The 14010-nt window shown below is 60.8% G+C and overlaps 1 protein-coding gene across 1 annotated transcript; it reads left to right on the top strand.

Moving 5' to 3' along the window:
• The first annotated feature begins 1814 nt into the window (after positions 1 to 1814).
• GBX1 (gastrulation brain homeobox 1) lies at positions 1815 to 8691 on the top strand. Its single transcript, XM_064445320.1, has 2 exons — positions 1815 to 2283; positions 7914 to 8691. Exons 1-2 carry the CDS (start codon positions 1815 to 1817, stop codon positions 8432 to 8434), a joined length of 990 nt encoding a protein of 329 aa, XP_064301390.1. The 3' UTR covers positions 8435 to 8691.
• Positions 8692 to 14010: the final 5319 nt, after the last annotated feature.

Here is a 14010-nt window from a genome sequence, read left to right as displayed (position 1 = left end):
ATGTATTCACATAGATATCGATGCCACCAGGGAGCCTGGGTAGCTAAGCAGCCAGAAGGTACTGCATGCGTGATCAAAGGGTGAGTGCAGGCAGGAACATGCAGGGGTCCTGAGGAGGACTACCCCTAGGTGAGAGCTGGAGGTCTGGTGTGTAGCTGTGCCACTGGAAATGCGGAGTGAGTTTAGACACGACTTCAGCTCCGGCAGGGCTTCGGTTTGCTTGATGTTCAGCATATTACCGGCCCGGTGAACATCTCCGTGTAGACAGGAGCACAATGTAAGTGCCGAGCTGCGGGGGTGAAGTACTCCATTTTAGCACAGGGACTCCCCACAATGGGCCAGGATGTGCTCCCAGGACACGCAGCAGGGCAAGGCAGAGCACTGGAGCTCTCGCAGCAGTTCAGGAGCTCGCACTGGTCTCACTTGCTCTGTGGATTGAGTGATGTGCAGAAGGGCCCGCCGGCAGCCAGCCCGGGGTGCATGTGTGACACACGCCGAGTGCGCAGGTGGGAGGGGCAGAGCCCGGGGGCTTTGTGCAGCTGCAACGCGGCGCGGGCAGGTTAGCGAACCCCGGCCACAGCCGGCCCCGGGACGCCGCAGTGGCAGACAGGTCCGGGCAGGCTGCAGCCGCCCGGGCCGGCGCTCCCCCGGCATCCGCTGGACACCCGGCGCCCCGGGCTGCGGCCCCGTTCAGCCGGGGCTCCGCACTCGCCCGGCGGAGGCGAGCCCGGGAGCCCCCCACGAGTGCACGGCGCCGGAGCGGGGCGAGAGCGGCAAGGGGGGCCGCGGAAGCCTCGTTCCCCGCTCGGGCACCAGCCCCCTGTTCGCACTCTGGCCCGAGCGCGCCTCCGGGTGGCGCCGCGGCCACCCCCGGCCCCGCCGTGCCCCCGCCCACCCGTCCCACGGAAAGCCCCCTCCGAGCCCGCCGCTGGAGCTCCGGGGCGCCGTCTTCGGGGCCTGGGAGGGAGCAGGCCGGACCCTGGCCGGCGGCCCCCGCCGCGCCCGGAGCGGAGGCGGGCGGTGGCCCGGCACAGCACCATGGCCCTGGAGCGGCGGGGCCGCGGCCGGTCAGTGCCCGGCGAGGGCCGGTCCGTCGGGGCGCTGGAGCCCGGCCGGCGCCGGCGGCCCCGGGCCGCTTCCCACCGGGCTCGGCCGCCAGGAGCCGTCGGGAGTGCCGGCCCGGGCCGGCTCCGGGAGGCGGTGGGGCCGGGGCGGAGCCCGCCCGTCTCGCCCCGTCCGTCGTCCCGGGCCCGGGGGTGGCCCGAGGAAGGATGTGCCGAGCAGCGCGGCCCCGTCCCGTCCCCACAAAAGCGCCCTTGTGCTGGCCCCGTAATTGCTAATCATCAATCACCATTAATAACAGCTGATGAGGCGGGAGGGGGAGGCGCCTTCCCAGGGGCCGGCCGCGCCGGGGGGAGCCGGGAGCCTTGCCCCGCCGGAGCGGGTGCTGAAGGAGGAACTCGACCGTGATGTGCGGAAGATGGATGAGAGCAGAGGGCGACACCCCCGCCCGCCTCCCCTCCCCTCCCCTCCGCGGCCCGGCCCGGCCCCCCCGCGGCGGGGCGGGCGGGCGGGCGGCTCCGAGCGCGCTTTCACTGCGCCGCGCCGATCCAGCGAGCGGGCGGGCGGGCGGCAGCTCTCGCCGGGCGCCGGAGCCCACGGGAGGCGGCGGGCGTGGGCCGGGGCCGGGGCCGGGGCCGCGGCAGCGGCGGGGCCCGGCGGCGGCGGCGGCGGCGGCGGCGGCGCGGCGAGTTGGCGGCGGCCCGAGCTCGCCGGAAAGTTGGTGCCGGCTGAGCCGGCGGCGCCCGCTCGCCATGCAGAGACCCAGCGGCCAGGGGACCGCCTTCTCCATCGACTCGCTCATCGGGACGCCGCCGCCGCGCTCCGGGCACCTGCTCTACACCGGGTACCCCATGTTCATGCCGTACCGGCCGCTGGTGCTGCCGCAGGCGCTGTCCCACGCGCCCCTGCAGTCGGGGCTGCCGCCGCTGGCGCCGCTGGCCTCCTTCGCTGGCCGCCTCACCAACACCTTCTGCGCCAGCCTGGGCCAGGCCGTGCCCTCCATGGTGGCGCTCACCACGGCCCTGCCCAGCTTCTCCGAGCCCCCCGACGGCTTTTATCCGCCGCAGGAGCTGCCCCCGCCGCGCGCCAACCCCGACGCCGGCTGCCGGCGGGGCGCCGAGGGCCTGGAGGCGGAGGAGCTGCCCCCGGGGCGCGACAAGGGGCCGCCCGAGCCGCCGTTGCACTTCCCGGACCCCTTCCCCGGCCTGGCAGGTAAGAGCGGCACGGGCCAGCCCCGCCCTGCGGAGAGCAACTCGTCTGCGGCCAGCGCCGGCCCGCTTCGCCCGGGACTCCCGCAGCCCCGAGGGGCCCCGCGGCGGGCAGCGCTGCCCGCCCGGCCCCTCACCGGGCTCTCCCCGCCGCCCCAGCAGCGGCTGCGGGCGGGCGGCACAGCGGTTCCCCGAGCTCGCCAGGACAGGAGTCGTGGAGCCGGGGGCGCTGGGGACCGGGGCGCGGCGGCCAGGACGGCGGGGCCGCGACGGCCCGTGGCGGCGGGACCTGCCCGCGGCTGCGCTCCCGCTCTGTCCCATCGGGCCGAGCCGGGGGGACCGGGCCGTTTCCCCTCCGTTCCGGGCCGGCTCCGCAGGGCCCGCAACTTTTCGCGGGTGGGAGACAAACTCCGCTTGCCGCGCCCGGGCCGCGGGGCGGGAGAGCCGCAAGAGCCGCCGGTCGGGCGGCCGTCCCGGTGGGGCACGGACCGCCCGGCGGGACCGGAGCGGCGCGTGCCCCGGAGCCGACGCGGCACCGGCGGCGCGGAGCTCTCCGAGGTCCTGGCACCCGGCCCGGGGCGGGCGAGGCGAGGGCAGAAGGGCGCCGTGCCGTCGCGGGCCGCTGGACCGCGTACAGCCCTCCCCGCCTCTCCCGGTCCCGGTGGCGGTCGCGGTCGGTGCAGCTGCAGCGCCGGGTTGCGCCTTGTTCCCGGCACGATGCCGCGTCCCGGGCGGACCGCGGGGCTGGGGGCTCCCTCGCTCGCCCGCAGCTCGCCCCATGCCGGGCTCCGCCGCCCTCCCGGCGTCGTAGTGCTGCGGCTACCGGCGCTCCCAGCCCGCGCCGCGGGGGCGAGGCGCGGGGCAGCTCCCGCGCCCAGGAGGCCCCCCACTCCCCGCGCCGCCCGGAGCCCCGCTCCCCTTCGCCTCGGTCCGCCGCCCTGTGCTGCCGTGCCTGCAGCCTTGGCACCGGCTTTGCCCGACGGCGCGGGCAGGCAGCGGCTCCACTGCCAGGACCCTGCTCGGTGCTGGCCGAGGGCGGCTCCCGCTGCTGCGTCGGGGCCGTGGGGCCCTCGCCTTGGTGAGCCACGGCCGCTCCCCCGAGTGTGCAGGCATCAGCCTTGGTGACTTGTTGCTCTGTATTTCTCAGCCAGCTCTGGCTCTTGTTCTCTTCCACCTCAGCGCCTGCAGCATGGGGCTTGAGGTGTCCCTTCTGCAGGGAGACTGAGACAAACCAGCTGCTGGCTTTGACATGGCCTGTCCTGAGAGCTGGCTCCCCTGGTCACCCATGAGATTCACCTTTGTTTCACAGGCTTCCTGGCATGGGTGCGTGCTGAGAAGTCTCTGCTGCTTCTTGCAGTGCTTGGCTGTTTGTTCCCCATCCTCCCTTTAGCCTCTCCTGAGTAAGCCTGGGTCTTTTCCTTGCCCTATCTTGTTCTTCCCTCAGAAGACTGTTTCCCTCACTCAGGTACCCCTTGAACTTCATCCCTCAGCAGGACAGCCAGGGCATTTTGCCTCCCCACTGCCTTTGTGGGTTATCGGGGCTGTGGTGTTCCTCTGGGGTTCCCAGCCCTCCGCGCTGAGTCAAAAGCCCAGTGCGATCTCACTTTTGTTATGAAAGTCTCCTCGGGGGCAGAATTGCCCTGGCCAAGCTGTCTGCATGACCACATCTTCACAGTCTATAGAGAAATGAACAGCTTTGTGCTTTATCTCCCTCCATGGCTCCTCCATAGCCAAGCCCAGCATGTTCTCTCCTCCCAAGGGACTCGGATGAACTGTCCCAGACAGTGACAATTTCTGATATCGAGAAATCATATCTCTAAGACTTGCCCGGTTGTGACTGTCTCATGATGGAAGGAAATATGTCTTGCTATTGCCTATTAGCTGCCTCTTAGCACTGTACTTGCTCTGGAGCCATGAAGGATGCTTGTCCTTCTGCACATGCATGTGCCCATGTAGATCTGACTCTGTGGGCTGCTCTGCCCAGGTCCAAGAGGATTTGTCAGGCCAAATGTGCCCACCTTTTCCTTTACCTAATGTTTCTCCTGACTGTACCAGTAAAGGCCCTTGGAGATGGACAATAGGGTTTGTTTTACCAACCAGCTCAGATGAAAGCCAGGATGGTTGCTGTGAGCTTTTTCCACAATTAAGGAAGAGAAAGATGTTTCATGTCAATGGGAGGCATCAAAAGCTATCTATAATGCTGTTTGCACTAGCATCCTATCTGTGGCCCAGGCCAAAAGCAATTGTCCAGGGAAGAGTAAGAGAGCACAACCACTGCAATACTTTCTAAAATGACATTTCACTAAAATGACCATCTGCACTTCAGGGTCTTCCTGAGCCAGGTGTTGTTTCTGTATATTCAGTAACTTTTTGCCAATTCCTCTTCTGTGGCCTTATCTAGTCTCCCCTGGAGTCCACCAGAAAGGAGAGAGAAACTTGGCATCAGCCACGTCCTGGGCCAAGGTGCTCCACAGATCTTATCTGCAGAAGAACCAAATGAAGAAGCAATGCCTCCTTCTGTCTGTTTTGCTGATATCAAGTGAATTATCCCCTAAAGTGACTATTTCTGTCCCTGGGCTCTGTTAGTATCCCCATCATGCAGGTGTCTATGGAGACAAGATCTGTTGCCTGCTAGATCAGCTGAAGGAGTCAACGATCTATTGTAGGGCCTCTCTCTGAATCTGCTGTGTTTCAAACTTGCTTCCAGCTGTTGTCACGCTTCTTGAGAGGGGAGAGGCATGTAGGGTTAAGAAGCCGCAAAGCTTGGAGTTTGGTTTGTTACTACAGCTGCAACAGAGTAAGACCCCCAGCATAAAGGAACTCAACACCCCCAGTTCTCCACATGTCTCCTGAGAGCATGTTTGTTCCTGAGCTGTTAGAGGTCTCCACCAAGACCCAGGCAGTGGTCTGAGCACCTCTCTTGGGTTGATGTAGTAACTGTACGATCAGGGACAGGATGAAGTTTCGTGTTGTGCCCTATGAAGGTAACAAGGAGCTCTCATGTGCATACCAAAACAGGGCTCTTCTGACTGTCACAACACCCGTTCTTGATCCTGGTCCCCCTGATCCTGCATGCATAACTTTGGCACCTGTGACAACCAACTCTCCTCACCATGTTTACCACGTCCATAATAAGATCGATGAACAGCTGGGATTTTGTGAAGAGCAAAGCAATGGGTCAATCCTATTCTTTGTCTACTGCCTTCTTGTTGATTTTTCAAAGTCACAATACTTTGCTTCATGACAGCTTCACTTCCTGTTCAAAGGCCTCTGAAAGTCTCAGTATACCCTCCCACCAAACGGGTGGGTTCCCCTGCCTCCATTGCTTCCTTGATGGGGACATACTAGGTAACTAACAGACCAATATGCCAATTTTCTTTGTGAAAACCTCCGGTTTAGACTCTATCATCATATAATTCTGAGTTCCTTACTCCAAGCCCAGACCTTTTATAAGACACAAATGTGAGACGTGTTAGTCTGGTAGAGACCATTTAAAATTCGGGGTCTGGTTAAGAAGAGTGTATCCAGAGATAGTACCTGTTTTACAAAGTGACATGTTGCAGTTGGTAGCTCAGCCTTCTTCCAGTCTCTTGGGGCAAAGTCTGGGCCTGCAAAAGCAAACTGCCAGATCAGCGCTGTTTGATAGTGTGGCTGCTGGGATGCCATCCTCCATCACTGGGGAAGGGCAGAGTCTGGGCAGAACCTATGAGTATTCTTGGTGAAGACACTGACATCCTCATAAGAGCTCTCTTATCTTGTCAGGCCTTGTGCTCCAACAGGCAGAGGTGGTACACAGAAATGAAAGCTTTCATTTTCTTTGGCAAAGTGCTTGCATGAGACAGTACATTGGGGGGGCTGAAGTGCTCCATGCCACCTGCTTGTAATCCTAAGCCCCCCCCCCCCCAAATCTCTGGGTCTTTACTATACCACTTGGGCATATGGGAAATTTCTCCCTCCACCCCTGACCCTCAAGAAGAAAGAGGTTACTGTCCGTTCTTCTGCAGCAGAATAGAGATGAAGGTGTTCCTTTCCTGCTGTATGAAGCCGGAAGAGGAGGGAGATGATTCCACATTGCCAAAGCCACCATTCCACTCTCAGGAAGCCACAGACTTGCTGCAGAACTGGCAAGGGATGTGGGAGCGCTACAGCAGCCAGACTCCTAAGAAAGTCTCCTGGGCTCAAGGAGCTTCTTGCAGTTGCTGCTTGTATATTATTTGCAGCCCTGCATTTTCAAGCATCTGAGGGCTGTTCTGCCTTTCCCACTGAGGCAAGGTGAGCTGTCCGGAGATCCAGTGGCCCAGGGTGCATGTGCCAGTACCTGGACGCTGCTTAGAACCTTGGAGAGCTGCTGCTTCTTTTCCTGCGTGTAGAATTGTATTGAGAGTGGTGGTGCTTCAGGACCAGCTCCTTCCAGCAGTGATTCCTGCTCTTGGGTCAGACTTGGAGAGCTTCCTGGTCTCTTCTAGTCTCTGCATGACAGAAAAAGCATCTTCATCTGCTCATGCATAGCTGTGGGTCCTCTCCCTCCGTGACGCCTGGCTATGGCTGGGAGCATCTTCTCACTTGATCTCCTGTGAGGGCTTTGTTTGAGCCTGTCTACCAAGGAAGTGACTGGCTTCCAGGTCTCTTTCCTCCCCACTGTCTCCCACCCCTGTCCTCCCTTGCTCTATGTCTGTTTCAGGCAGCAGTTTGGGACACAAGAAGCTGGCAAGAAGATTCTTACTCCTATCAATATCCTTGCAGGCAACACAACAGAGGTGTCTGTGGTGGTCCAAGTGCTGCCTCCTTTCTGGGTGGCCTGGGATGATGTCCTGTCTGTTGAGAGATGTTGGCAGTGTCTAGCCTGCCCCTCTGCACAGACAGGTGGGGAGAACCAAAGCCTTGAGCATCAGCTGACTGAGCACCTTGTCCCCTGGCTGCACAACTCTGCTGTAGTGCATACTGAGGTTGGGGAGGGAGACCTGGCAGGAGGACACCCCATGTCCTGTAGAGTTTTCTGGGCTGGAACTGGCTCAGGCTGCTGTTTCCAGGACAGTCCTTCAGCTCCTCTTGGCTGGCTTCTTTCTGGGTGAACAGCACCGATGGTCTGATGCAGTGGGATGGGACAGAGGGAGGGCTGAGCTTAGGGGCAAGGTACAGACTTTCTTTCCAGATGCCGTGCAAGGGTTGCAGTGTGCTCTGCTGGAATGAGGCAGTGATGCTGCTACAGCTGGGTTGTGGGATGGGGATGGTGGCAGCTGCTGTGGTGGCTCATAACCCAGAGTGTCTGCAGACGTGCTGAGCTTGTGGGTGCTGCCCCACAGAGCTGGCCAGGCTGCGGGCAGCATGGAACAGATCGCGCTGGGGTCTGGGACAGCAGCAGCCAGTGCTGCCCGCTGTCGCGGCGCCCGCTGCCTGCAGTGGGGCCGAGTGCGCGCTGGTGCCGGGGAAGCTGCTTCTCCTGCGGGAGGCAGCGCGGGCGGCCCCGGGGCTGCGGGGATGCGGCGGTGGAGGGGCCGCCGGGGGGAGCGGGGAGAGCCCCGCGGGGCGCCGAGGCCGTGGTTCCGAGGGCTCGGCGGGTGCGGGGAACCCTCGGGCGGGGCGGGCCGGGGGGGGGTGGGCGGCGGGCCGCGCCGGCGGGCGCTGACGCTGTGTGCCCCGCAGACGGAAAGGCGTACAGCTCGGACGAGGAGAAGCTGGAGGTGAAGTCGGCGGCGACGCCGTGCAGCGAGCGGGAGGAGGAGAGCTCGGCGGGCGACAGCGAGGAGGAGCCCTTCCTGGACGGGGCGGCCGCCGCCGCACTGGGCCCCAAGGGCAAGGGCAAGGGCGGCCCCGCGGCCGAGCAGGCCCCGCCGGGCTCCGCGGCCGGCAAGAGCCGCCGGCGCCGCACGGCCTTCACCAGCGAGCAGCTGCTGGAGCTGGAGAAGGAGTTCCACTGCAAGAAGTACCTGAGCCTGACGGAGCGCTCGCAGATTGCGCACGCCCTGAAGCTGAGCGAGGTGCAGGTGAAGATCTGGTTCCAGAACCGCCGCGCCAAGTGGAAACGCATCAAGGCGGGCAACGTGAGCAACCGCTTGGGCGAGCCCGTCCGCAACCCCAAGATCGTGGTGCCCATCCCGGTGCACGTCAACCGATTCGCCGTGCGCAGCCAGCACCAGCAGATCGAGCAGGGCGCCCGGCCCTGAGTGCCGTCGGGGCTCTCGGACCCTGGGGTGGGCGGGCCGCCGGCAGCGGGGGGGGCCCGACGCGGCGGGAGCGCGGCCCGGGCGCCCGCTCTCACTCCACTGTACATGTCCCTTATTTATTCCGTGTAAACTCTGTACATACGGCAGCGTGTCTGTCTGTCCGTGCCGCGGGGAGCGCGGGCCGCCTGGCCCCTGCGGGCCCCAGCCGCGTCGTCCGGGGCCTGGCCGCGCTGCCCCCGGGCGCCCGCCCATGTATAGCTGTGATTTCAATAAATTATTTTCTATGGAGCGAGGCGGCGTTCTTCCGCGGTGCTGCCCCACCGGTCGCGCTGCAGGGACGGGCAGCCGCGGCCAGCAGCGCCCCGCGGTCCCCGGTCCGGCGGGAGCAGGGACATGGGCAGGGATAAGTACAGGGGCAGGGGCAGGGATAGGGGCAGGGGCAGGGGCAGTAGGCGGCGGCGCCGATCCCGAGGGGCGGCCGCGGAGGCTGGGGCGGGCGTGCGGCCGAGGACGATGGGAGGCTCCGGGGCTCGCCCGTCCCTCGGTCGGTGCCAGTACAGGGGCCCGCGGACCCGGCGCCTGTGCGGGGAGCAGCGGTGGCCTTGCGGGCTCTGGTGTCGGTGCTGAGACACGAGAGGGTGCAGAGAAGAGGAGGGGCTGGGAAGCGCCCGGGAGCGTCGCCGGGGCTGCCCTCCCGGCGACCGGGGCCCGGACCGGGTCTGGGTCTGGGGGCGGGATCGTCCGTCCTCGCCCCCCCGCAGCCCCTGCCGCTACAGCCTGCCTGAGGCCAGCAGCACTCCCCGGGGTGGGAGGGACGTGTGTGCAGCCCCCGGACCCCTGAAACGCCTGCGTCCCCAGCCCCGCCCCGGGAGAGCCGGCATTCCTGCTGCTCCAGGCCCTGGGCAGTAACGATCCTCCCCCGAGATCCGCCCGCACGACGGCAGATTGCCACCCTCCCTGAAGGAAACCCTCTGCCTGTCCCATGGGTTTCGTGCCAGGACCAGGCCTTTGCTGGCCGCGGGGTGAGATGTCCATACCCTTAGCCCCTGCCCGATAGAGGCAGGATACCTGCCTGCTGTCCCCAGGGCTGCCCCAGCGCCCTGTGCCAGTTCTACCCACGCACAGCCCCACATGCCACCACCACATCTGAGGCCCAGCAATGCAGTGCCCTCCAGCTATTCAGAGCTGCTCTGCCTCCTAGAAGAGTCCTTTCCTGAAATCTTTCCTCCTCCCTCAGTCCCAAGGAGCACACCCCCAGCCCGTGGGGAATGACTGGGGAAATCCTCCTGCAGCGCAGGTACCTTATTGCCACTGAATCCTGGGGCAGTGCTGGCTGCCTGTCCCACTGCTGGGCTGAGGGGAAGGTAAGGGCCTTGCCCTTCCTTGGAAACCTCAGCCTGTCTTACCAGTACCAGCTGCTGCTTCTCTTACCACGCTGCCGAGGCTCCTCAGCAGTGAGCAGGGCCAGGGTGGACCAGGCACTGCTGGCACCAACACTATGTCTCCCTGCCGCAGCCTGGAGCAGCTGCTGGGTCTGACTGCACTGATGCAGGAGAGAGGTTTCAGGCTTCCGGAGCAGGGGGTCTCACATCTAGGGCAGCCAGACTGGAACAGTCTGCGCTCGAGAACTATTGCATGAAATGCTGCTTCTGAAGCCAGGGGGTATCTCAGATGACTGAGCCCAAGCCTAGAACCTAATGAAGATCCAGTTTTGCACAGGGCACAGCTGCATGCACAATCCTGAGTCAACAGTGCAGAAGACCATGGGATTCCACCACTAATTATGTGTCCAGCTGTGAAAGCCTCCGTCACTGGTTTGACAAACATCATCCAGCCCAGCCCATGGGGTTGGGTCCCCAGCCCAAGGGAGCTCATGCATCCAGGCTGTAGTAGCAACACCCATTGCAATCCCACCAGAGGGTCCTGGACAGGGAGAAGGCTTTCTTCAGTATTTCATTGTTTTCTGATGCATGACACTGCAATTTTAAAATTCACACTGCCAAAACCACTTTTTGGTAGTGTCATCACATTAGACATCATATCACTTTTTGGCAAAGACACTCAAAGACATCTGCTGGGATGCCAATTGCTCTTAGGTTTGCTATGGCATTTGTGCCACACAGGGTCCAGTTAGGCATTGGCACCCTTCCCTGGGAGGCACAGCTCATAACAGTGCGCAACATTCCTGACAGCCAGAGCTGACTTCACCTTCCTGGGTGCCCTTCCTGATGCCACAGCAAGGGCTGGCCTGTCTCCATGCTGTCTAGTGCAGGAGTGCTCTCTCCCCAAGGCCCTTCCCTCTTTGGTAGGTGCATTCCCTTAACCTGAAGTGTGGATGTGGTGCTCAGCCTGCACAGCTGACCTCCTGCAGAGCCCTGTAGTCTCAGGGAACTGACGGGGTGGCTCTCCCTGCCCTGTAGCTGCTGCCTCTGCCTGCCCTGTGTGGGGACAGTCATAGCCTAGAGCAGAGCAACCACTAGGACAAAGCTGTGCTTCTGGATGTCCCAGGTGGGTGCTTCTTTCCCACAGAAATGTTTGTTGCAGGTTCCAAGACAATTCTGCACGATCCTTTCATGACCTGGATTTCTCAGCATCTACTGGGGTAGCAGAGTGCAGCTGGCTTCCTGCAGCCACAGCAGGACAGTTTCTGCCTCTATCCCCTGCACCACCGACCTAGAAAGAAGCAAGCGCCCCAAGGAATTTCCTGGCCTGGTGTTGCTCACAGCATCCCAAGCATTGGCTTGGGCTGCTCAGGTAACATCCATGCTGGATCAGGGGAAGTAAATGTCCTCTAGCAGCTGATCCCAGCTGCCCTGCCCGCAGGAGAGCTGGCAGTTCCCTTCAACAATACAGTGGTAGAGCTGCCTGCACCTGAGAACCACAGCTCCCATACTCCCTGCTTCTCTCTCCTTGAGCCTGGGTTGTGCTGAGGCAGAGACCGGTAACTTATCTACATTACATGACTGCAAAAGAGGGTAACATGCCATTTGCAGCAATTGCAATAGCTCCTGCATGTGAGCTGATGCATGTACACCTGGGCCAGCCGGGGGGGGGGGGGGGGGGGGGGGGCAGGGAGGGCAGAGGGAGGCAGGATAAAACACTTGTGCAGCAATAAGCGGTGCTCTGTCACTATAGATGAGTCCGCATGAGGACTGTGTGCCACTGCAACCTAGCACAGCACAGCAGTACAAGACGAACTGCAGCACTCTGAAAAACGTCCACAGCTCCAGGGTTGGGGCAGTGACATTGAAAGGCGTTAAATTTTGTTTTAGGGTCCAAGAACCCCCTTATTCTCACTTGGCATTTCTAGCTGACACTGTGTTTTGATATGTCCTGCCCCAGTGACAGCATCAGTTTATTTTGTTCTTAGCCCATCACCACCCCCCCATCACACGCCAATTGCCAGTCTGACCTCTGTGTGCAAAGCACCCCCACTCTGGCTGCACACTTGTTCGTCGACTGGATTGGCGAACTGAAGCCTACAGCTTCTTAGAAGTTATTTGGGTTTTGGCTTTCTTTTGTGGTTGAGTTAGCTCAGTCCCAGTGCCGGTACACAATGCAACCCTACAAACAGGCATGTTAATGTAACTGCAAGTGCTGCAGAGAGGTGCAGCTCAGTCTGGTGCTGATGGAGGTGACAGACGCACTGCTGTCACCAGGGGTGTTGGAGAGAGCTGCAGAATAGCAGTGTGTTCCTTGAGCTGTGCAGAACAGAGCTCCCCTGTGAACCTTGTGCATTGCAATGAGTCTGATGCCTCCTGCACAATGCAGAGCGAAGCGCTGCTACACACCAGTGAATGGCACTGCCCACGCTGCCCGAAGTGGCTGCAGCGTGCCCCCAAATCGAAGGGCTGCTGGGGCAGAGGATGCAGCATGCCACACAAGCTGGAGCTGCAGGTGCTGTATCATTTGTACTGGGGTGTGTGGGAGGAGAGCGACAATGAAAAACTGGGCAGTGAGGATAGACCCTGGCATGACAGAGCCATGAAGGTTGGTTGGAAGGGACCCTCGGGAGGTCTCAGGTCCAACAGCTGCTCAGAGCTGGTCCCATTAGATCAGGATGCTGAGGAACTTGTCCAGCTGACTTCAAGTATCTCCAAGGATGTGGATCCCACCTCTTTGGGCCCCTGTTCCAGTGTCTGACCACCTTCCTAGGTTTTTTTTCCTTTTATTTAGTCAGAATTTCCAATGTACCACCTTCTATCTGTTGTCTTGTCTCCTGGAGTAGGAGCTGGGAGGGGGGAAGGGACTCTCATGAGGATACCCAAATGCACACACTTGTGCACATGTTTGCACACACACTGAGTAAAAGGTAGACACATAGAGATACATATATACATGGCTATGCATTTATTCATATATATTTATACATGTGTATATGTATATACGTATATACACACACAGATATACAAACAAGACTTATTTTTTCCTTATGAAGACAGTGTCACCATTTACAAGGGAATTGTCTCTACTCAGACCTGCCCAGTCATTCACCTAGGAAAATGTTCTTATAGAGCTAGGAAAGGAGTAGCGATTGCATCCCACAGGGTATTTATTCACTCAGTGGTCCTCTCTCAGGAAAAGGTTTTCAGTGCAACAAAGCTGTTTCATAGCATTCTCTAACAATGGGCTTGCATGATGATCTGATGGGCCACAGCATGGTGCTGGTGCTACTGTTGTTCATTAGTCAGCCTCTCCAGGCCTTGCTCGGATGCTTAGCTGATCTGCTAGTAGCTCACAGAGCAGGTCTCCAGGAGATCACCCTGGGCTTTTTCTTCCAAAGCAGGTGTGCAGTGGGGGCTGTGATGGGCCTTCTGACCCCAGTATGAGCAGACTGAGGCAGGACAGAGGAATGATGCACTGTCCTGTGCTGCCCTGTGGGGGAATCTGTGCTCCCGCAGGTTGTCTTTAGGGAGCAGCTCACCGTACTCCTGGCCTTGGTCAGGAGTGCCGGGCCAAAGTCTGGGGCTTGGCTGGCACTGCACATGCCCACCCTGAAACAAGGGTGCACAGCCCTGTGTGAGGGTCAGTGCTCAAAGGAGCACACCCTTTGAGGCAAATTGTACTCTGCAACATGGGTGTCATCACTGCAGGAATCCTGCGCTGCAGCAAACCTATATACCCTGGTGGGGAGAAGTTGGCTGTGACTGCACATGGGCAGGAGAGGCCCAATCTCCCTTCACACTGACTTGGCACCTGGGAAGGGTCATGAGCGGCCCTCGACCACCTCCAATTCCTTTATAGCCAGCTCCACAGCTGCACACAGAGTTCAGGGTGCAGCTGCAGAGGGGATTCAGTAGCTACTCTGGTCATGATGGCCTCGGCAGCAGAGTGCAAACTCCTGGTGGGTGCATCTTCAGTGTCAAATTAAAATGACCCAAGACCTGAAAGAAGTTGTCACGGGCATGCTGGAATTGGGGTCTGGGAGAGGAGAGAGACTGTAGCCATACTCTGCTCTGCTGCTGCTCACTCAGGTGCTGGGCAAGTTATGAAGCACTTCCTGAGACTGCAGTGATTGATGATCCTTAGCTAGCCAGGACTGCTGAAACCCTTCCCAAGCTGGGGATCCCACTCAC

Source organism: Phalacrocorax carbo, chromosome 2 (genome assembly GCF_963921805.1).
Source record: "Phalacrocorax carbo chromosome 2, bPhaCar2.1, whole genome shotgun sequence".
Classification (NCBI taxonomy): domain Eukaryota; kingdom Metazoa; phylum Chordata; class Aves; order Suliformes; family Phalacrocoracidae; genus Phalacrocorax; species Phalacrocorax carbo.
Note: the sequence above shows the minus strand (reverse complement) of the source record. Positions and strands in the feature narration are given on the sequence as shown.

Excerpts from the sequence above, each read along its gene's own strand:
- GBX1 (XM_064445320.1), top strand. The coding sequence starts at position 1,815 with ATGCAGAGACCCAGCGGCCAGGGGACCGCCTTCTCCATCGACTCGCTC. Across the intron at positions 2,284-7,913 it reads CGGCCTGGCAGGTAAGAGCG|ACGGAAAGGCGTACAGCTCG; the intron begins GCACGGGCCAGC and ends TGTGCCCCGCAG.